General features: G+C 49.6%; 1 protein-coding gene across 1 annotated transcript in view; it reads right to left on the reverse strand.

Moving 5' to 3' along the window:
• The window catches only part of DAAM1 (dishevelled associated activator of morphogenesis 1), a 100,997-nt gene extending 76,817 nt beyond the window's left edge, over nt 1-24,180 (reverse strand). The window contains exons 1-2 of the mRNA XM_067295101.1: nt 24,088-24,180; nt 705-928 (exon numbers count right to left, since the gene is read on the reverse strand). Coding sequence (XP_067151202.1) covers nt 705-887 — 183 coding nt within the window. The 5' untranslated portion in view covers nt 888-928; nt 24,088-24,180. The remainder of the gene's footprint in view (nt 1-704; nt 929-24,087) is intronic.
• Between the last annotated feature and the right edge of the window lie 354 nt (nt 24,181-24,534).

Consider the following 24,534-nt stretch of genomic DNA (forward strand, 5'->3'; position numbering starts at 1 on the left):
TTGCGCCCCATCTCTTCCTACAGATGATCCTGAAGTAAACCCATCTGCGAGTGGATATCCTCCCCAGAGCCTGTCAGCCCACGAGGAAACCTGTGGGACGGAGCAACCGGGCTGACATGGAGATGGCACCAGTTGAAACAAGCCAAGTCTTGGCAGCCTCCTCCTGGAAAGGGCCCAGCACCCAAACAGCCTGTGCTGTTGGTCCGGGCATCCAAGAAACATCACACCCAAAACCACATCACACGAAAACAACCTTGCTGCCCCAGGGCTGTTAGTCCCCCTCTTTAAGGGAGGCTGAAGCCACTTAGGGCAGCATGTGTGCCAGCAGAGCCTGCAACCCCCTGGGACCAATTGCACCCACCTGGTCAGACGCATACATGCTATCAGCTCTAAGAAATCAATACTTTATAACCGAAAGGAGAAACCACCACAAAAGAAAGTGAGGGGAAGAGGCTGGCTGCAAAAGTTGGGCTAGTTCCAGGACTGACAGCTGTCTAGCCCTGAGCCTTAAAGCATGGCAGGTACTTCAGGGATGAGCAGAGCACATAGGAGTTCAAGGTTCAGCACAAAACTGCTCCCAACAGCAGGTTCCAATGCTCCCTTTGCATCAAAGCTTGTCTGAAAACTCATAACGAGCTCTGTCTTCACTGGGGAATATAGATAGGGGGAAAAAAAGAGAGGAACAAGAAAGGGGTCCTACTTACCACCAGCTCAGTGAACATGACATCCAGTTCTTCCACCGGTGGCATCGGCAGCGCGGGCTCCATGGTCTGCAGGGCGAAGCTGCTGTCATTGCGAAGCCGGTACGTGATCTCTGGGTGATCGCTGCTCCGAAAGCAGCAGAAGATAAACGAGATCCCTCGGCTGCTTCTTTTTCTTGGGGCCATGGCCAAAATCCTCTGCGTCCCTCCCTTCTAGGTACTAGATCCTGGGAAAAAGAGAAAAGAGGAGGCTTGAGTACTCGCTCTGTAGCGCTGTGCTTTCCGTTACTCGGAGAGGAGAATGAATCAAAGCCACCCACAAGCACAACGTGGCGGGGAAAAAAGGAGACGGTTTACATGCCAAATATTTCTGTTCAGATTTGACATTTATGGTTCTGGCAATCTCGACTACTGTGTTAATTAAAAAGATGCATTTGCTCTCCTTGCTCTGAAGCGAGACGGCAGAGCGGGCAGAGGCAGGCGGACGCACCGGCGTCCCCGGCGCTCGCAGCCCGAAGGGCGGATGGGCCCCGGCCCCTCGGCTCCCCTCCCGGCCGCCGCCTCCAGGCCCCCGGAGCAAATCACAGCAAATCACTGCAACGCCGATCTCCCCGTGCCGCGCTGCACCACGCCGCGCCGCGCCGCGCTGCTCCTTCAGGTCTGGCAGCCAGAACAAAACCCTCCGCAAGCCGGCCACGGGGGATGACAGATTTGGTAGGCGGCTGCCAGAACAGCTGTATCTGCTCGACGCCACCAGGTAAACAAACCCCAGAGCCAGCCCGGAGAGCTTCGAGGGCGACTAAACACGGGAAGACTTCACGCGGCTCAGGAAGCCCAGAGCTACAAATGGCTGGGGACGGCGGGGGAAAATATCATATATTCGCATCCCACCCTTAAGCGCGTCCCTAAGCATCCACTTCCAGCCGCTGGTTGGGTGGCTCTTTTTCGGGTCAGGTTTTATTTGGCTTTAATTAGATAAACCCTAGCTGAAATTCCAGTAAATATTTATGAGACCTGATTTCAGCTGATTAAATCGCCTGGTGCCGGTATCTCAGACCTTCCTACACAGTGCTTACGTTGTGCCTCACTGAAGTGGTTGGTTTGCTCAGTTCTCCTGACTTCTCAAACCCACTCCGAGAGCGAACCTCGCGGTGGGAGAGGAAACGCGCAGCAGCGAGCCAGCCAGAAAGCACCGCGCGCACGCCAAGGACCAGCCAAATAACAAATTACTGCACCAAAAGTGTTACTGTCTACAATGGAAGTCCACACTAAAACAGGAGGACCACCTATGAAGAACGAACACAGCAAAGAAATACCCTGGCGAGCAAATTGACCAGCAAAATACAGGATTTTTAAGGAGTTTAAACACTGACTTACAAATTCACAGTGGTACACCTGCGGTCTGACCCAGCACAGCCATCCGCACGGCATTTGTAGCAGCAAACTTCAGCTTCCCACAATAAGGTCCTTGCAGAAAATTCGGACTTTACCCGCTTAAATGAGGATCTGACCCTTGAAATTGTTTTCGACTGAGTATTTTTAACACACAGCAAAATCGGCACTGAAACTAAGAGTGATGGGAAACGATTATTCTGTCTTTACGCAGGATAATCCCGGGCTGTGCGACTACTGTGCGCCCAGACCAGAAGGTCCCCTCTTCTCAAAGAGCCCCAAATCTCATTTCACATTCAGCATCTTGCATTTATAAAAATGCAGCCATTTGAGGAATTTCAGCTGCCATGAAATCTCTCTCATCATAACTCCCAGGCAGCCAGCACCAGAGCAAATCCATTAAGCGTCTGCTGGCATCCATCAGTTTTGAGGAGGGGGTTGAGACCTGATGGGAAGTTTCTCTCCCAAGGTTAACGGGGAGGGAGGGTAACAAAAAACAAAGACACGCAGACCCTGTCCCTGCCGGCGCAGAAGAACACCTATGCACTGAGAACTTTGTTTTTGCAAAGCCACGAGGACCACATCACAGAGGGAAATTATGGCAGGGAGGGCAAAATCAGGCCATGGGACCTTGCCATGCCGCCCGCACGCTGGCTCAGGGCCGCGGTAGCCGCTCTGCTCGTGTTTTGGCATCGCCCCGGCAGGAGTTTGCATCAGTCCGCCTCCAACCAGCTTTGGAAACAGGTCCTGCATGGACCCGACCGAAATGGCCCCTTCTCGTCTTCTGCAGGGCATCTTCTAACTGCTTCCAACACCTCTTCAACCTTATTTTTGAAAGCTGCTGATAGGTACAAGCCATGATTTGGGCCTACAAAACCACAAGGAAAGCTTTTATCAGAAGAACACCTGCTCTTCAGAGATACACACTTCTGCTGATGTTTTATGTGAAGTTTGAATGACAGACTAAAAGGCAAGATTTTATTTTCGGCTTTAAACCAGACAGTCACGTAGTAACCAAGACAAGGTATTTTTGAGCTGGTTTCAGCTCTGCAGCTATTGAAATTCCTAATGTTCATCTATAAACGATTAAAAAAAAAAACCCTATAGTGCAGGCAGAGTGATCTGTAGGTTATTAGCAACAAAGACTAAAATGGGAAGAGAAAGAATATGCTAGCTACCAGGCAAATAGCGTAAACCTTAAGAACATTGATGAATATTCATTACTGTGATGGATAAAAATCAAAACACTGCTTCGTGGCAGGTCCTTAAGACTGTTTCAGATAGCACAGATTGCATCACCAGAACAAAGTACAGGTACACAGCCTTTTCTTTTCCCTGTAAATTCTATAAAAATCAGTTATACATGGAGAAAAAATGACAGCTATTTACAACCTAGACACTTGAATTAAGCAAAGAAATGGGATCAGTTCTATGCAGTGTCATATGTTAAATATCCTGCTCCCACCTCCTATTTATACATCTGAACTTTAATTAGATCAATATATTTAAGTCAGACCATGATCTAATGGTGCCTTCTGGCTTCTGCTATTGAGCAGGCCAGAATAAATTAAATTTAATTACCTCTGCATACACAGACCAAGAGAAGATAGCATGGGAAGGGTCTTTGAGGGAACTTCTAGTCAAACCCCAAATCACAAGGCAGGATCAAGTAGACTGAATCATTCCCAGACTGGTTCACTTTTACTGAAACAAGAGTGGAAACACGCCTGCAATGAGCTCAGCCAGGACAGCAGAGAGATCAGGATGAAGGAGGGAGATCAGGATGAAGGAGGGAGACCAGTCGCAGTCAGAGAGGCTGTGTGAACTAGTTCTCACACAGTAAGTCTGATCAAGGTCATCACAGCTAACCCACATCAGTTGTGCACTTGCAGAAATTTATAAAAGGCTAGCCTTATTTCATATGTAATTAAGCAAATGATGGTGTTCATCTTGGTTCACCAAGGCCTCCAAAAGACTTCTCCTATGGTAACGTGAAGCAGTAGTCACAGCTATGGACCTAGAGGACAACTCTTTCTCTCACTTGGGCACATGCAGAATTATCCCAGCTCGACCCTTTCATGACTATTGGGCATGTGGACAAAAACCCCATCTTTAGCCCAAGAACTCACACGACAGATGGCAGCGGTTACATCTTGCAACTGAAGCTGATTTTCTATGAGGCGCTAGCATGCATGTGTACTCCCAGGGAAGAGCTGAATTTGTTTCGGCTGCCTGCCTGCTCCATCCTGCAACCACGTCCGGTTTTATTCCCCAGGAGGAGCCAGATGAGGTTTGGGAACTATAAAGATAGAACCTAATTAATTACAGAGATTTTTGGCAAGCTGGAGGAGATAAAGGGAATTTGTCTTCTCTGAGCTGAGATAATGAATCATTCAAGCAACTAGACGAGGGAATTGTGTCACTGTCCCCCAGTAATAGGCACGGATGGCAGATAATGCAATACCTGTGGCAACACCAGTGTCTGGCACCCACAGGATACTGCTCATTTCCAAGAAGCCTTGATTAAGTTTCAGCACAACTTCCTCTTGCACTGTCCTGTAAAGGGAGAAATAGAGGCAGAGGTACAAAGGTCTGCAAAGCTACTTCCTTGTCAACTTCTGTTTGTGTATCCGGCAAGAGATGCTCCAGGACATTGTGTCTGGAAGCCAGGAGCACCCCAAGCCCGGTGATGTCCCACCACTCCCTGGTGCCAGCTCTGGTATTCACCAGCCCTGGCCAAGCCATCTCCACCCACCCAAAATGTGAATAGATTTTCTGCTGGGTTAGTGAGCAGAGCCAGCACAGCCCAGGGTGGGGGGACGAGGGAGGAAGAGGTGAAAGAGAGCTGAGAGATCAGTCCAAGCCTGCACCCCTACCAAGGGGGCAGCAGTGTGGCCCTTGAGCGCCTCAAGGAGAAAAGGATAAGCAGCCAGAAGAAAAGAAAAGAACAAAGCTGTGCAAAGAGGAGTTCAGCCCCAAATCCTCTACAGTTCAGCTTCAGTTGCTCCAATTACAGGCAGAGCAGGGACTGGGGTTTTTTAAGATCCAGACGCTTAAACAAATGTAATTGCTGTATCTTTGCCCGTAGCTAGAAGTTGAGAACGGCAGAGATGCCTGCAAGATCAGCTCATATAAATTATGGGTCTGGGAGCAAGAGGCAGAGAGTGCCACAAGACAAGAACGAGAGGAAGGGAAAGCAGCTGGGAGGTGTGCAATCCTTCAGCAGAAGACGTTGGAGAAGCAAGTCCTTCTGGTACTACCTGGGTGAAATCTTAACACCTCACCAGGGCAACAGTTGCCAAAAGCAGTTGTCTGAATTTGCTAAATTTGGAACTCATACTGGAAAAAAGGAAAAGTTGTGCTATGACGCAGTGAAGGGTACATGGTGGAGACGTTTTGGATGGCTGCAACCTCTTGGAACAAGGATGGCTTCTTGCTGTGGGGTTGTGCAGCACCGATTACAAAAGGGACGTGGCCCACAGGGGCTTTATACAACAACGAGCTCCAGCACTCAGCAACTGTTCAGCAGCATCAGGAAGCCTGTCTGATGTCCCCAATGTGGGAGATCTGGGCTTAGTGCCGGAGGGAGCGAGGCAGCGGCTAACTGCAAATTGCACACTTGAGTGGGACTTTGCAGGTCTCAATTTCCTGTGGGACCACATATTTCCCCTACTCCTGGCTATCTGCTAGTTTTCTGCTTGGACAAGTACCTCAAGAACCAAAAGATCAGGTAAATCCTGGCATGGCTCTTCCAGAGGCTGGTACCAGCAAGGAGCAGAGAGAGCTCGGGCAACACGACCCCCCTGTCCTGGCAAACCGTGCCCAAACCCAGCACAAGCTTCACAGCAGAACCTGAACTGCGTGAGCAGAGCCCAGGGGAGAAGCGAGGCAGGAGGAAAACGTCCTTGGCTCCATCCGAAGTAGCAACAAGCAATTTGCCGGGGGATTTAATTCGAGCAGGTGGCCACAGCAGAGAAAATCTTGAGGAAAAGGCTAATCAAAAAGAGATTAAAAGGAGGGGAGGGGGAAGGACGGGGCAGTAGGGACTTCAGAGGCCCACGTGCTCCCGGGCCCTCGTTAGAGGCCAGGCTCCCCTGTCACACCTCTGTGATTTTTTTCCTCCTCACTCAACAGCATCCAATTTGCTTGGTCCCCTTCTGCGGTGACCTTGCGCGCGGCTCTGCGGAGCAGCCGTGCAATGCCTCCAGACGCCTGCAACGCCGCGCCGTACCGCTGCCGCTCCGGCGATGCAAAGCAGCAGGGAGCTGTTTTAATCAAGCCACCTTCCCCTCCCTTTTCAGGTTATTTAGCTGGCTTTTATGCAGTCTTCTTTTATTAAAGCCAACAAGGATAAAAATGAAGCTTTAGCTTGGAGTTAATCAGAGCACTCCTTTCAGCCACTCCCTGCTTTGCCAAGCAGTCATAAAATAGAGATTAGCGTGCCCCCGCCACCCTCGGAGGATGAGCCACCAGGACACAGGCCATGGGCGGCAGCAATGTGGTGCGAGAAGTGGTTTTGTTGTTCTTCCGCCATGAAAAAAAAAAGGGGGGGAAAAAAAGCCTACATCGCCCTGAGCACTGCTTAAATGAAATCAGTCATTAGGAGAAAATTGGACCCTGGTGTCAATTCCTCCTTTGCTTTAAGGAAACAAGAGCAGCAATTACTGCTTGAATATTCAATAGCTTCTTCAGCAGCCTAAATTAGCCTGTGTGGAGCAACGTGCTGCTGAAGCGTGTCTGTGACCGATGCCCCAACAAGCTGGTTTAAAGCTAATGCTGGTACCGCAGCATGAAAAAACCTGGTACGGGTACAAACGCATGCAAACGAGCATGCACGCTCCTCTTCGCACCCGCCTCCGAATCTACACAGCAGCTAGGAGCTAAACTGTCAAATATGAATATTAGCTTGCTTTTCTGGCTCCTCTCCCATCCCCTCCCAAAAGGATACAAGATCCCAGACAAGCTCTTTCCCAAGAGCGAGCTTCATTTCGGTGTGCACAAGGGGCAGCTATTCTTGTGCAAGTGCAATTGCACTCACTGACCCGCTCCGCCAAGCTCTGACGGATTTCGGCTGGTGGCTTCTCACCTCCCACCACGGAGGGCTGGAGGTGGGCAGCAGCACAGACCTGCCCCTTCCTCCCCAGACGCTTTTCCCTACACGTACGACACCTAGCACGGTGCAGATATTAGCGCAATGCGAGCCAAGTCCATTAATGAGCTTGCATCATTTTTCCAAACAAAGGGTTCTGGATGGTTTTTCTCCCACAATAATTCTCACCCGGACATCCACAGCAGCAAGAGCTACATGTTCCCACCACATTTGCTACATCAGCTGCAAGTCTGAGGTATCCTCTGCAAAACACCAACGCCTTCTCTGGGCATGTTTTGCTTTTTCACGTGACAGACTCAAGGCACCCGGCACCCTCCTTGGTGTTGCAGCTAACCTGGCCCCTTCTCGGCCTCGGCTCTGAGAGCAAGCCCTCCGAAATACGTGCACGGTGCACTGCCCATCGGAGCAGACTGCAGCATGGAGGCTCAGCTACCGCTGAAGAGCAAGAATTGCTGTTCTGTTTTATGTTTGCACCAAAGCAGGTGCCAAGAAGCCCTTTTTATTGAGAGCAACACAAGTGGTATTTATTTATTTTTTTTCAAAACTTCAAAATAGACCCCTTGTTTGGGTGAGAAACTAAGAAACAGGGCTGGATTCACCTAACTGGAAACCTAGCTAAAAGCCAACTTTACTCAAGCGCAAAAGCCCAGAAAACGTAAAGCAGTCACCACCACCTCCAAGAACCAATCCAGCACTGAACAGGGAGCCTGCAGTCACGGCCGTAAGGCAGTTTCTATTAAAAGTAACCAAACGGATTTTTTGGCCACAAACTCCCACACAGATTTCCAAAAAGTCCTTTCTCAGGCATAAAACTGTTTCCGAGCAGAGCCTGCGCACGAGAGGAATGTTTGTGTTTGGTTGACATACGTGTGCGTCGGCAGGAGACGGTTTTGCTCCCAGAGAAGGAAGGAAAACCACTCGGCCCAAACACCATAAACTGCTTGACGACTGCCTTTTTCCCCAGAACCCCCCCGTGAAACAGCATCTCTGCGTGGAAAGTGCCCGAGGGGGGTTTGCTGGTGGGACAGACCACGGGAAAGCGCCGGCACAACCTCCGTCAAGGGGGACAAGATGCTCCCACTGCCCGGGATCGCTCCCGCCGGCACGTGGTGGGCAGAGCTAAGGACGCCCCACCACAGGAGGTCTGCCTTACTACCTCCAATAGCCAGGAGGGTTTCCAAAGGTTTTGCTGCCAGGGGCTGCGCATGCAAACGCGCTTGCTCCGACCCAGCCGTTATCAGGAAAAATCAGCTGCCGGGAGGGGATGGTGGTCTGACTCATCACGAAAGCACAAGAGTTCTCATTCCCAGAGTAAGCAAATCTCAAAGACTTCAGTTTCATAGATTACATACATCTGCCAAATCCTAAATTACACCAGGTCCTCCTCCCCCTTCCCGAAACCCCGTTATACCCCACGGCCCAGAAGAAGGGGGCTTTGCAGCGCCGCGTTTTGCTCAGGCTGCACGACTGCAAAGCGCCGTCCGCACAGCGCCGCTGATTTACGAAGGAGCTGGCTGCAGCTGCAGACTCTGAGACGAGGCCGCTGCCATCGCCGCGGCCGGCAGCTCGATCCCCGAAAGCCCCATCTGCCAGCACCGTAAGAAAAACTAACGCTCGCACAAAATGCGTTCACGGCTTTTTGTATTCTCTCCTTTCGTTGTGGCGTTCGTGAAAAGCTGGAGTGTGCATCTGGGCCTGCCGCCTCTCGAGAACACGTTTCGCTCCGCTCAAGGCCGAGCGAGCTTACAGAAACGTTTTGGGGCCCAGATGGTGAAATTCAGATCGCAGCATCAAAAATCAAATCAGTTTAGAGCCAGTACATAACTATGTATCCGCAGGAAAAAAAAAAAAAAAAAGGTTGCTGTTTCACAAATTTGTAATGCTCCCGGAGAGCCTTCCTTTCCCCGTCTAAACAAAATCGAGACCTACTTCAAGCAATCAAGTGCTGGGATGGTTTTTTGCGTGCGCCTGTGTGTGGCTCTCGTCTCAGGAAGTGCTCCTGATGCTGCTTGGAGGAAAGAGCAACAATTTTCACCGCACGGAAAGCAAGCACCCGCCTGTACCACTGCACAGCTTACAGGACAGCTTTCCAGAGCGCGAGCAAGCTGCGAGCCAAGGGAATCGCACACGTTGTTGACTCTGCAATCCGGTTTTCTGGGGGAGAAGTGTGGCACACAGCAGGGCGAGACATTATCTCTCTTAAAACCCTCCAACTGGAATCAATTCTTGGAGCAGAGTCGCAAGGCTTTGGCAACGGAGCAAAAACCCGGAGGAGGGGATTGTCGCCTCCGTGTTGCTTGAATACCTCTGTCCCGGAGCCGAGGGGACAACCCAGCCGGCCAAGAAGAAGATGCCTCTGGCTACCGCGGTCCCCCCGCTCCAGCTGCGGGAATTCCCTGCAGAGCCGGCGTTACGGAGAGTCGGGCACGCGGACGGCGTCGCTGCCGACTCCGGGGGCGCAGCCACGAAGTGTCTCCGGCGGCTGACACCGCTTACGCCATGGATACAGTCAACCAGGGAGATGCTGCAGAGAAAAAGCGTTTTCCTAATTTTGAGGATAAAAAACAACCTTGCTGAAAGTTTCCCAGTCAGCTAGAGTGCAAGTGGCACGGCACTGCCAAAAGAGGTCACAAGTTCTCGATTAAAAAGGGTGGATTTAATTGGTGATGAGCTCAGTGCCGGCGCCAGATCCTCTACGTCGCTACAGACTGTTTCTTACTTGAACTCCATGAGATCAGCTCGGGCAAATGCCATTTATTTCAGGAACAAGGACAACAAATGTGTAACCATGAATAAGACCCAATTTGGGAACCTATATATATATATATATATATATATATTTCTTAATGCTCACTAGGGTGCTAAGTGACCCAGTTCTAGAAATTGTGCATTTTTCCAACAGACAGGCAGATCTGTGGTTCTTCTTTTGCAGAAGAAAACTAAAAGCTGGGTGGGGAGGGGAAGAAATGCTTTCCAACTCATATATCCCTCCCTGACCCAGCATGGCCGGTGAGGGCAGCGTGCTGCTAAAATACTTGCCAGCGTCTCAGGGTGAGAGGAGATACCCTCGTCCTCCCCCACCTTGGCTCCATCCTCAGCAATGAGGGTTTTCACAAGCCGAGATCTAGCCCTGCTTGATTTTCATCACTGGTTTTGCCCAAACTGAGGGAAAATGTTCACATAAAGCAAAAAAAAATGCCCCGAGGAGGCTGATAAGACCAGACTATTAAACCCACCCCAGCGTATCATGCATTACGTATAACTAGCAGCGATTCTCTCTGTCTCAGATAATTAGAGAGCTCCCGACACTGCAAACAGAGGGACCACCTTCCAGCCCCGACCAAGGCTTCCCTGGCTGCCAGAAGGAGAGCTCCCATCCCAATATTTTGCTATTCATCCCAAAGGATGCGGATGCAAGTTGCTTCCTCTCTGAGATCACTCTGGGCTCCCAGTCCTTTCTTTGAGGATGCAAAGCTGTGGTCAATGACAGCTCAACAGACTGGCAAGTGGAGAGAGAACAGCGTCCTACTTACCATTGTTGGAAGACATTGTTTGCCGATTAGGCTTTTCCTGGAGAACAATAGTTCAGTAAAAGCCCTGCTTTATTTTAATTCCCCTCTTTTTTTTTTCCTCCTCCAGCCCTGCTCCTCCAATGAATATTTGGACTCTGACTTTGATTTATTGTATTCAAAGCCTCCTGGCTGAACTTTCCATTTCACTGCTCCCCATTTCACTGGTAATCCCCAGGGTGAGATGGACTCTCTAACTGCAAAACGGGTGGAAGGCAGGCAGGTTTTTCCTCTGTTAAGCCTCTTAATTAATTTGGCATCAGAATCTGGATTTTTGAAGTTGTGCGGCAGCAAACGCTCACTGTACATCAGTACCGCAACATCTAGGGCCAGCACCACGGCAACAAAATGAGGAGCTACCAGCTTAGTCCCAACTGGCTAATTTGGGGTCATGTTTGGAGATTTTAGGATTATCCGTGTTTGAGGTGAGGCTAACAGAGCCACCGGTGTTTATGCAATTTCTGTATCTGAAACAAATCTTTTTAAACCCCAGCTGACTGCGGTGTTTTCCTCTGTTTGAGAATGAAAACTCCGTTGAGGCTGCTTTAAACAGGAACCGTTACTAAAAGAGACCCTTACGGCTAGATGTCTGAGCATATCATTAAACTTCCAGTCCCAAAAGTGCCCAAACCAAACCAAACACATGTGTTAGATCAATCAGTTGGCCTACATGCCACAGGGGATCTGCAATGCTGATTTTGCTTTACGGATTTGAAAATTCTGAAGTTAATCTAGAGTGATTTTTTCCCCTTAAAGTAGGAATTTAGGGTTAAGAATTCCTTGATAAAAATGTTTGATAGCAGAAATTGCCCGCTGGCAACTTTCCTTCCGATATGAAGGACTGACACCAATACCTCCCAGTGCTTCAGCAGATGAGCACAGTAAAACAGTACACATGAGCTTGCTTCACTCACAATTTGATTTTGCACAATTCTACAGAAATAGCACAGAGAAACTAGAATAGCTCCAATGCTAATTCTGCTATTAATGGGGCTGCTAAAAGCAGCAGTTTTTATCATGTTACACTAAAAGACTTCTGCTCACATTTAAACATAAAAAAACAAGCAGGCAGCTAGGGCAGGCAAGTCTAATTGGAAGGCTTAATTATATTTTTTATGTGGATGCAACATCATCTAGATTATGGCAAAAAACCTGCTCTAAAGAGCATGGATTCTGCTTAACAAAGTTACTGGCACAGGGCCACTAACTTGTATGAGAATTCAATCCTCAGGATAGAAAACTGGGGGGGGAAGTAAAATTCAAGGAACTGATGTTGTTACACACCCCAAAGGCAAAGGGTTGCACTGCCCAGGAGGCATTTTGCCCTTGAAACAGGAATGCAAAGTCCTTGCTGCATTGAGCCAGAAGATCTCACCTTGCCTGTTATTACAGGACACAAGCAAGACAGGTACCTCATTAAACTGGGGCTGGTTTAAATTCACAACTGGCACATCTGTCCACAGACTTATCTGAAACTGGGAGAATCCCAAGGGGATGCATTTAAAAATCAATAGAGGCCATTTTATAGTGGCGTTTAGCCTAATCTAGGAAAGTATCAGCATCAGCAACATCAATATAAACCAAATTTAAATATATCAAGTACATGCACAGGATTTCTTTTATTTTTGCATTGGTTTAACCAAATCTGTTTTTTTTTCCAAACACTTCAGAGTGCAAACAGTGTAGCTGTAGCATTGCTAAAGCTTTAGGCGTCCTGCCTGCTCCCATCTCTATAGCCTCTGTGCTAAAATGTTTGCTATTTAAAAAACAAGTCTCTGCACTCAATGAGAAAATGCTTCCAGTAACAAAATCTTCCCTCGGAAGGGGCAATATCACAGTGACAGCAGCCGCCTTCCCCACCGGGGCTATGCGGAGAAGACTCTCTGGATGTCTTTCCTGCCGATAATTCTGCAGGTTTTCACAGAGCACTCCCCTCGAATTGCAATACAAAGTTCCCCTCCCTGTAGATATTTACACAATGATCTCCATTTTCATTAAAAGAAAACAGCCTCTCAACTGCAAAGAAATGCTTGAAAAGTGACCCAAGGGTACTGTAAGAGGCTCAAACACCCTGAGAGAAGATAACTGCTTTTGAAGTCTTTCATTTAATCTCATCTTTTGGAGGGCCAGACTCAGTGTCTAGATATCTGGGACTAGCCCCACCACGGATGTAGCTGCTAGCACAGACGTACCTTCCTAGCAGCCATAGCAGACGTGAGCCCTGGCCCGCACGGCTGAGGTACCCCTCGCCTCTGACGCTGGTCAAAGGAGAAGAAGCCCCCTTGGTCCAAACCTGCAGCACCATCAGCTCTGGCCTGCCATTGGGCCTTCCCTTGCCATGTGCCAAAAACCACTGGGGAAACCCTGCGTGCTTCTGGCCCTTTGCAAGCTCATACCTCCTTGCAGATGACTTCTTGCTCAGGGTTGGAGACTACCACTCGCTGGCCAGGCAAAAGCACTTCTCCCTGCGCGTCGTTGTTGAACCCTGTCCAGTTCACACATGAACTGCAGCAATCGAGAACACTGTCTCTTTGAGGGTTTTCAGGTCCTGGTGGTGGATGAGCCTTGCAGAGGTCTTCACATCTGTCACCTGGGTAAGACTTCTAGGCACCCCTGGTGATCAGCAGCTCCATGACGTTCCCTCAAACCTCACCTCCTTTCTCAGCTTCAAGGGGATTTATTTGACTGACATCAGGTCAGCCCAGCTCTCCAATGGAAAAATTCCTCACACATACCAAAACACCCTCAGATTTCTTCAAAGGCTTTTGAAACCAAAGCAGCCCTAGCTGGTGAAGGTCATGACTGAGTTTCTTGCTCATAGGAGCTATTCAAGGCTGCAGCCTTTCCATTAACCGGCTCACCAGATCTTTCAATACAGCCAAGACAACACAGTTAATAATCAAGCAGGGCCCAGCAGGTCTAACCGAGCTTGAAACCCAGTGAACTGAGCCTTATTCCTCACTTTGTCCTCTATCATGCCATGCTATGAGGGTCAGAAGTAGGCCAAGCAAATACTTCAAGTGGAGAGGGCTGCATTTATTTGTTCACAAGCGGTTAAGCATGGCCATAAAAAAAAACCCAAAACAACCCACACAAGCAGAAACAGTGCATTCTGGCTAAGGGGCTGCAACAAAGTCAGAGCATCTCTGCTCAAAATACCCAAAGGTAATGTTTTCGTAAGCATAGACACGACATGGATGTTGCCACAAGAAAGCAGGAAACGGCTGGATAAGGCTAATTATGTCTGTCTCAAACTGAATTGCCGATAACAACCACAGCAAATGTTTACTTTCAGCTCCGCAGTAACCCAGGCTTTTCCAGCTGAAAACACCAGCGCCTGCACCTTGGGAAGCAGCAGTCCTGCTGCTGTGTAACACCCAGGCGCTCTCCTGTCCCCCTGCCACCATGGTCCTGGATCTGCCTTCTACCAGCAACGCTATCTATAACGCTGGATTGCCTCGTCTGAGGAAGAGGGCTGCGAAGGGCTGGAAAGAAATTCACGGCACAGTTAACCAGTGTCTTGGCAGCCAAAGAGAACCGTTTCCCGTGTGGTACTCAGCACAAGCACAAATACTGCCTTTCTCAAGGCACTGCTTGAGGTTGAGAGCTGGGACCCAAGGAAGACCTGGAGGGACCCTCTAAGTCCATCCCTCTGCCACAAAATAGACCTTGGTTTATCTTCATCTTCCTTACAATGGAGAGCCTGCGGTCGTGCTGCCTAACCACAATCCTCACCTTGAAAAACATCTTCCTCAATATCTAACCTGGGTATCCCCGTGCTCCAAATTAACACCACGGTTTGGATGCCCTAAACACAAGCTAACGAAATACATCCAAGAGTGAGCTATCCTGACATCATCCAAGATCTCAATACTGTCTACAGGAGAAGGAAATTAAATTTTTTTGGACTCCAAGTCTTCACAACACCTTCCAGCACAAGACTTGTAACACTGCAACAAAAGCTTGAAGAAGCTGCGCACTGGATGCAGGCACCTGAAAACTCCAGATTCACTCCACTACAGACAGAGACTGCCACAGGAAGACAAAACTCCCTCAAATAAATGCCTCTAGAGAGACACATAAGACAAAAACTTCAGAACTCCTTTATCACCAATTTTTAGAGCTGGCCAGAGCTACCTGTCCCCATCAATTTGAACCTGAGCTCTAAGAGCAGGAGGAGGGGAGAAAAAGCATCTTCCTGAAAATCACAGGCAATTTTTGCACAGCTGAGTGCCTTGCAGGGGGAGTAACCCATACATCAACAGGAGTACGTGAAGCACATGAATGCTTTATATATTAGATTTCAGTAGTTTCACCAACACATCAGAAGGAAATGGAATGTAAGCTATGCAAATCCACCCCAAGACTGCTTCCTGGCTAATCCAGGTTTAGATTCAGACGCTTATTACCATGGCGTCTAATCAGGTAATGCGTAATAGACAGTTTTATTTTGGGCTCCTAGTCCTTCGGTGTGTTCTTATTAAGGAAAATATGGCATCAAATGAGAAAAAGAAAAAAAGCCAAAAAATACAACGCTCAAAAGTATTCAAGCTCTGGCAGAAAGCAGAGAAGAAAATCCAGGCATGGAAAAATGTACTGATACCTATCACTGAAAAAATAGATATGGAAAAATTTGGTGGCTCACCAGGGACACAGTGAAAAATGATTCCTACCTCACAATCCATCTTATGTCCACAGGGAGGAGGAGGCTGCTGATCTTTATGGGTCCCTTCCCTTCCCCCTCGAGATGTAAGTGATGCACAGATCTCACCCCTCTCTGGTAGGACCCATCTACCAGCAGATAGCTCCCAGCAGCAGTTAGCACAGCTGGAGACACCATAACTTCCATGATACCAAAGTACCACATGGATGCAAAGCACTGGATGTTCGCTCCGTAACTCTGGGTGACGCATGGCGGGGCAGACAGCCTGCCAAGGCCACCACCAAACACCAGGCCGGACAGAGACCCGCCGCTTTGGGCCACACTGGTGGCAGAATTGGTTGTTGGATGAATGCCAATTGTTGGCTGAACACCAATCTCTCACCTCCACCACATGGCCACAACTCTGATGTTACATATCAGAGAGATCTGGGGCAGGGGACATCACTCAGACTTGATAGGTCTTCCTCTCCATCTGCTGCTCATTCGCTAAGCTTTCCAGTGATGGAAGATGATGAGGTTTTCAGTGCTGCTGTACAACTTCCCCCTTAAGTACTCGCAATTACCAGTAGCTTTTCCTCCCCAGCCTCCACAATATCACAGAAAACTGGAGTGAAGGAGCCACAGCACCCTTCATGCATTTGCCCAACACAGCTCATATCAGGATGCTCTCCCACCAGCAGCTGCTCAGCCTGCTGATGAAGAACAGAACGGAGGCTCGCAACCAGCTCCAGCAAAGCACCAAGAAATGTAAATGTTGTTATCAGCTTCTAGAGTCACTGGAGTATTGGGTCCACCCTGCTATACTAAAGAAACTGCACTTGGGGAAAAAAAATGGGGGCGGGGGGAAGCAGCACTATGAACACCAAAACTAATGAAAGGAACTTTCCAGATTTGTACCTGTGAACCTAAGCAATATAAATGAAATTTATATTAAAGCTGAAGGACGAACTTACATTTATTAGACATCAGAGAATCCACATAGGCGAACACTTCCACCCCAACACACACATGTATGTGCAAACTCCTGCAGTGCGGGCTCTCTGGTGTCTCATAACATGGTAAATCCAACTGAAGTACTTTCCATGGCTTGGATATCATAACATTTATGTGTATTCCCTGATGTCTAGTACAGACAGAGTTTTCATTGTATCTTTTGTTTCAATAAAAAACCTCCATAACACCCTTCTATCCTGATGCCTGTTTTCACAAAACCTGTAGCAGTTCAACATATTTGAAACGAAAGAATTTGGAAGAGAGGACAAAATCTGCCAAGGGACTCAATGAATTGCTGGTGATGGGGAAGGAGGAACAGATGGACAGACCAACTTTATAAGCCTTCTTTCAGTAGGGAACTAAACTAAAAAAAAAGTAGATTAACTTTGAACAATGCACTTTATTACTGAGGAATGTGAAGCAGCTGATATTCTGCCTCTCAGGCACATGTGCTCTATGCTTCATAATCTACTGAATGAATATTCAAATGCTTTAAAAGGAGAAGAAAAACAAAACCCCCAAAAAACAGAGGTTGCAGCTTGCAGCATTTTCATAAGCCTATTCAGAGACTGGGCTAAATTTACCAGCTCCCATTTAATTCCCCGGCAGTGCAGGTGGCCAGGCTCTCCCTCCAGCTCTGCACATCCCCACCCTCTCCAGCTCATGGCAGGGCCTGGGGTCTTTCTTCCACACTCCTACAGTCGAAGGCACAGCAGGGAAGGGCAAACGAGGTCAAGAGACTCTTTCCCCGCGCAGCCCAGCCCATGCCACAGAGGGAAGGAAGCCTTTGCAAGACTTGTCACCCAAGGACATGGATGAAGGAATCCTTCTCCAACACCAAAAGAACCACACAAATGGTATTTATCTGCCCATAGGGCTAAATGCCCCAACAAAGTCATATTCATTTGTGTGGCCAGTACTACAGTGGGTCTCACTGCAGAGCAAGACTGATTAATTAACAGGATTTGTGTTACCAGTGTAGGCACACACCAAAAAAAACCCCAAGAGTTCATTTTCCCATGTTTGGAGGTGCTACCATTTCTGGACCTCTCTCTACAGCGATGTTTGGAACAGGTTCATTCCCAGTGGATGACTGTCTAAAAGTGGGGTCCTTTGTCCCACTGGAGCAGGTGGGGACCCATGGACAGCTTACACACCTCTATTTCCAAGGGAAAAAGTCTTTCAAAGCCTCAAAAGCTGTGTTTTTGATAGTTTATTTTGGGGCTGTGGATAACAGGCATGTGAAGAGCATGGTTTACTCATGATAAGCCAGGATGGCAAGCCACTTGAGATATAAAAATAACTTAATGAATACACATATTTAGAGTTATAATTCCACAGCAGCTTTATTGATAGGGATGTCAATCACTCTAACACAGATATAAAACTGGCTGGCAAAATACCTTAGACTATAGCTAGAAATCCATCTGTAACAAATCTAAGCCACGATCTCTATGCATACATTTGGCCGAAGAATACTGCTGCCAGCCATCTTGACTTTCAACGTACAGATGGGCCAGTGGAGTTCTCCAAGCCAGCCACACGGTCAAAGATCGATGAATTTTGATATTACCTACTATAAGCTGGTTGGCAAAATACCAGACAAAAGAAAACCAGTCACCATCTGGTCTGTGCGAATGCTAATACCAATGCAATGCTGGCTAGAGAGCAAGCCAGCATCCAGCTGACTACAGGCGAACTTCCTTCAAATCCCCTCATCACTGAAATAGGGAGCTAAAAGCAGGGAAAAAAGACCCATCACAGCTCTGCAGTACCTTTGAGAGGCGATGGGATTAAGCTAGGGCTCTTGTGTATGTTTTTTTCGATCCACCACTCAAGACACAAAGCTAGGACAGAGGAACATGTGAAGGAAATTAATTCAAAGTCATCACTTGGCTTTCAGTCTCAGAGCAGACAGGGATTTCTAGTGCTACTGATCCTCTTCTGCTCCTGCCCAGGATCCCACAGCTTTATCTAAAGCCTGCAGATGTCAAGGAGAAAGACTGCCATTGATTTCAGCAGCTTTGGTGTTGCTGCCATCTGGGGAAGCACATCACAAACAGCCCCAGTGCCGGGAGATGGGTTGTTGGGGGCTTTATTTGGGGGGGTGCCTCCAACTCAAGATGGGGCCATCTGGAGAACTGTTTTCACTCTGAAAATTCACATCTACTTCACAAGAAGCAATGAACACTGGAGACTTCTTTTTATCTCAGTGGAGCTTCTGGGGTCTGGCCATTTCAGAAATCAGGCAGAACAGGGATCGCTCCACATCAGATAAAGACTACGGGTAAATGCATCTTAGTCATGAAAACCACAGCATTTTGGGAAAGACCCAGGCGGAAGAGAGAAGGCTACTCTGGAGTATTACTTTGAATTGCTCTGGAGCAAATCCAGCATTAATTTTCAACACCTAGGCAGCAAATAATTTGAATTTCATAAACCTATTCAGAGGGAGGTTTGCACACCATATTGGCAGCATTATTCGATAGGTTTTTGCCTCCACTTCATGCATAATTTACGAGAAAACAGCTCCCAACAAACATGATCGCATTCCAGCTCGATGAGTGGATTTAACTGATCCTGCCTTGGGGACAGGGTGACCTCTCAAGATCCCTTCCAGCCCTATTTTAATATGATTTTTACACTGGAAACCGTTTATGGGCTAGCATTTGCATGGATTCATACTTGGAAATAAATGCATCTAAAAGAGTACTTGACAGGTAGAGAAAACAGAAAGGCAATAGCAGTTTTTCCCCTCTCTCAAACAAAAAGCATACAAAAATGACCAGAGGCAGAATTACAATACCCTCAACTCAAATGTTTTCCAAACATGTTCGTTTCCCAGGTTTTCCATTTGCTCTCCGAGAGCCGCACAGAAAGAAGGCTTTTTGCAGGAAAGGCAGCAGAGCACAAGTGGGGCGCAAAGAGGAAGCGCCTCTGCCTTCTCAGCAGGGTATCTCCAAACATGACAGAGTTTGATTGCCACACAGACACTCAGGAAGAGAGAACCAACAAATCCACATGGCCAGCATCTCCTCATCTTTAGGGCAGGCTTTCGAGGTTATTCAAAGCACCTTAAGAAATTACACCTCCATGTCTGATCTCGTTCAGTATGCTTACAAAAAATACAGAAAAAAACATACAATTTCTACATTTCAGCCAGAGAAGCTGAAGTTGTTTCTGAACATCAGTGGACATGGACATCTACAGTTATTACACAGCCAAAACTCTGCAAACAACCACAGGTTAAGAGAGATTGAGGGAGATGCTGACTGGGAGCAGCCTTGATGGTATCCGGTGGCTATGGGCAGAGCTGCTCCTGATTGCCGCAGCTGAACGAGTGACGTGAGTGGCGAGTTTTTCAAAGGGCCCTGAGCCACCTCACTCCGTAGCTGCCCAGCACAGCTCGCTGCACAGCGGGCAGCTTCGCACGGATAACCAGTGCTCCCACGTGCTGCAGAGCTGCAAGATGCGAGTGTTTGGGGACCACGTGGCTGTCACGAGGCCGGTCCCTGCCTCCAGACTCCCTGCCGCTGACACTAAAACTTCCACTCATGCCAACAGCCTAATCAGAAACGGCAGGTCCATAAACCAGAGGCTCAGAAGTCCTTCAAAGTCCAAAGTTGATTTCCACCTCTTTCAACTTCCTTCTGGACACAATCAAAACCAAAGCCAGGCTCCTTTCCGAAGGAGCCTTTCTATCAACTTTACGCGGGCTTTGGATTAGACCTTTTGTAGAAGAGAAAAAAACCTTGCTCAAGGATGATAAAGTCTAGACGCTACAATATATTTTCCATCTGATGTAGCAAAACCTAAAAAGTCCTCCCTTGATCTCTAACTGCCATGATCAAAGCCATTATCCCATTCGGAGCCCTTCTGAAACTTTAGCTTCCAAATGTGCAAGTTATTTTTAAAATCGAAACCAGGCCAAGCCTCTTGTTCTTTGGAGTTTTATGAGGAAACTGGGTGTGCTCCCAAACCTCCCCTCCGCATCTGGAACCGGCCAGCCGAGGGGTTGGAGGGCGCGAGCGGGGAAGGCGGCCCCGGCCTCGCACCTTGGCTTGAGCTGCCGGCCCGCGCGCACGAGAGGCTGCGCGGCGGGATATTCCCCAACCTCAGTTTTGAATCTCCATACGAAGGTTTTTGGAGAGCAAGCGTCCTTTTGCTTCATTTCACTGGGGGAAAAGAACCCGCCCCCTTGGCTTCTCAACCATTTCAGCTCCTCAGCTGTATTTTTTCAGGCTGAATTTTTCAGGCTTACCTCCCTTACATGAATTATAAAGTAGCAGACAAAAATTAACAGCACTAGGCCTATGCATCTGTGTCTGTCTTTGGTGTCCTCTGTCACAGAGGTGCATTATTCTGGTGCCAAAGGAGAGGAAACAGTCTGAAATACCTTCATTTTCTACCTGAATTAAATAAAGCCAAGTGTTATGAGCTTCCTTTATCAGGTAGCAGGAAGCACAAGTGCAGAAGGAATATTCATTTATACACTAAGGGACAGCTGAGGAAATAAGACATTCCTGGAAAAAAATATCTTCCAGTTTCTTGAAGGAGCATTTCAGATAACTGAAAGCAAAGAGAAAATGCACGGCCCTGGAGGCTACGAGAATGCAAGGAGCGAGGTTTTCTTTGCTTTAGACTTCATGGCAAAGCATCCACGTCTTGATGGCCCCCTACCCTTGCCTACCCCTGACGAAGCACCTGCCTCCTGTAGCCCCTGCGCAGGGTTACGAGCCACCGAGGCGGAGGAAGACCCGCGTGGCCCGGGCGGGCGCTCCCCGGCACGGCTCCTGCCAAAGGAGCATCACTGGTCCCCAGTGAGGCCACTCAAAGAGAGGCAACAAAAGCCCAAGCAGCTCATCCGAGCCCAGATGCCCGGCTGGGACTCTGCACTGAGCAGCTGCGGGGGATTTGGTCTCCCCAGGGCCGCGCGCCGGGACCACTGGGCTGCGGCACAGCCGGGCTGCTGCAAAGCCGAGCAAACCACGCCAGCCCAGGCGGGCACCAAACCTCCTGGCGGGTAGCGGACACCACTGGCGAAGGGACCTGGGGCCAGGCCCGATGGGCGAGCTTTGCAGCGAGCCAAGGACAAAGTCAAGGCGAGACAGGTCTGGAGCGACAAGGAGCTGGTGGACCCCCGGGAGGGAGGTATGACAGCACGCCGGAGCCGAGCTGCATCCCCTGCACCCCGAGGCGGACTTCCGACAGGGAGACGTGTCTTAAAGCAGAGGTGCCAAGGGGACAAGAGGCGATCCCAGCCCGGAAGAGGACAGCAGAGCGACGCAGAGCATTGCAACCCATTCGCACACTCCTGTTATTTAAAAAGCCAAAATTAACTCCTTACTGAATGCCTCTAGAAGGCCAGTCCAAAAGCGATGTTAAAGTGGTGACAGTGTGCAAAAAAGCCACGTTGTCTCCTTTTGGTCACAGCACCCTCCTCTAAGCTCTGGTCACCTCCATCCCTGTCTCAAGCTTCCGTATTTTTACCCTTTCACAGTTGCCAGCAGCAACTGCTCCTCCTCCCCCCCTTCCCTTAGCCCGACCTCCTCCCAAATTTAATCAGCGATAGCAGCAGATCCGCAGAAGCCTTGCAGAGGCGGCAGCACGTGCCGAGAGGCAGGGGATTAGAGACGCGCAGCCCCCGCCGGCTCCCTTGGCTGTTGCTCCCCGTCGGGCTACGGAGGCTTTGCGGAACGTCGGAGCAGCGAGAGCCTCACGCGTTTCGCATGCGAAGCGCTTCGGGAGACGTTATCTGAAAGAGGTGCTCTCCACAAAAGTCCCCGGCTTTCAAGCTCGGTAAATGTCACGGAAAAATTCAAGTCGACAGCCTTCCTTAAGAATAATTCCCATCAGATCGGGCCTTTCCCACCACAGCCTCACGCAACACCTGAGCCTAAAGGACGCGGGTAACCAGCAGCTCAACGCGGGCCGGGAGACCTGCCACCCCCCAAATCTCGGTGGTCTGCTCGGCTCCGTCGGGTGGAGCAACCCGCCCGCTCCCGGGGCCCTCGGCGCGAGGAGCCATACCTGCGCTCGGCTGCAGCTTCCCGCGGCGGCGGTGCCGGTGCCGGCCCGGCGGCGAGCTCGGGCAGCACGCGTGAGCCTGCAGCTCCACGCCGGCAGCTGTTATCGCAGCAAAAACGCTTAAAATGCGAGCCTATCTCCTCGCAGGGGAGGGAGGCAGGCGGGAGGAAACACAATCTAAGCGAAACGCTACATTGCTGCGAGAGACTCCCGGGTTGGATATCAGGAGAGCAGAAAATCCTCGGGCGTTGCGGCAGCGCCTGGGAAACGGCGCCGAGCGAGGCCGCGGCCGCCTTCGCGCCGCACAAAGAACAACGAGCGAGGCGCCTTGGCGGGGACGCCTCCTCCGGGCGAGCGCGCCGCGCGGGGAAACCCGAAAAAGGCTTCCCACCGCGCCGGCTCCAGCCCCGCGACAGCGCCGACATGCGACGCCTGCCCCGACGCCGGGGCTCCGCTTCGCCTTGCCCAGTCAACGCGGCGGGGAGGCAGCCCCCGCCTTTGGTCTCGGCCCCCGCACGAGCAAGCTCTGCTCCGCGGCCTGCCGCGACGAAGCCGCCGCCATCCCACCTCACCCTCGCGCTGGCCCCTTCCCCCTAACGAGCTTCGCCCCGGGAAGGCCGAGAGCGACTACGCGTCCGTAACCCCTGACGAGAGCTAATCAAAACACGCAGTTACTGACCCCAAGACAGAAGCACGGGAGAGAAAATTTACGGCGCGCGTGACGCGGGCGGTCATAACGGCTTCTCTGGGATGCGCGAGCCGGCAGATCCACATCCATCATCCGCAACGGCGTGCACTTTGAACTCGCGGCCCCCAGGTTTACACACAGGGTATCTGACCCTATAAATCAGAGCCAGCGAGGGCAGCTCAGCAGCACCTATCCGGCTCAGCAAGGCACCCGAAAGCAAGTCAGCCGGCCCCGCGCGGGGTGGCACGGCAGCCAGCGCCCAGCCGCGCTCCGGAGCACGGGAATAACTGCTAGAGGAAAAATGTCGCGTTATCTGCTCGTTTAGACACCGCGCATGGATCAAGGGTGGGTTCAGCACCGCACCTGTCTCATGGCAAGCTTTTCCAGTCATCTTCCTCCTGTTTTGCAGTGCTGTTTTTCTGTCTTTCTCGTCCCCGTGTCAGGGATTCACACAGAGGGGAAGCTTATACACCACCATCCCCCCTTCCAGAGCCAAGCGTGCAAATAAAAGCTGAAAAACAACCTGATCCCCAATCCTGGCAAACCTATGGTAACGTCTTTCCAGGCAGAGGTGTGATTTTTGTTAGGAGGAAAGGGATCCCACAGAGCTAGGGGGTCAAAAGACAAAACTGCACAAGCTCAAGCAAAAGCTCTTTGTTTCTGCATAAAGGCAATTTTTCCTGAAACGCCACTGAGTAACACAGATCTGGCCAGTTTACTGGGGTATACACGAAGGCTTGGCTGAAAGCAACCTCATTATACCGGCTGGGTCATTAAGCGCCAATCAAAACATATAGTCCTCTGATCATCCCATGACGGGCTGGAAACCAAACACGGCTCTCATTTAAACCAGTGGCAATCGGGAATAATCTTTCCAAAACCCCTCAAGCAGAATCCACCCCCCACCGCTGGGGTTTTTTTTTGTTTTTTTTTTTTGTACTTACATAAGCAGCATGACAGATAACTCCGAGGAAATCAGATGCTTAATGATTAAGCGACACTTAGGCAGCACTCTCAAAGATAAATACGCCCTTTGGAAACTCTGCAACAAAAACAGAAGGTATAAACAGACAGTAACTAATTATTCTGATTAAACCTTGGAAGACCTGAAATACCCGACCAGGCCAGACTGCAGGAGAACAAAGCCGGTGTGTGCCTGCACTGCTCACAAAATAAGTCACACCCTTTCCAAAAGAATTCACAGAAATAAACCTAAGCGCTTCTGCGTTGCTTTTGTTTGCATGCGGGTTTCTTAAGGTCTGCGCCGATAGGAAACCTCCGCTGTACCCTCGAGGGATCCCATCCCCATTAGCTAAAATTAGACTTCAATGGAAGTACTCTAGGAGCGGGTAAACGCGGGTTTCTCCAATGCGCGCGCCCACGGCGAGACT

Source organism: Apteryx mantelli, chromosome 4, assembly GCF_036417845.1.
Source record: "Apteryx mantelli isolate bAptMan1 chromosome 4, bAptMan1.hap1, whole genome shotgun sequence".
Lineage (NCBI taxonomy): Eukaryota > Metazoa > Chordata > Aves > Apterygiformes > Apterygidae > Apteryx > Apteryx mantelli.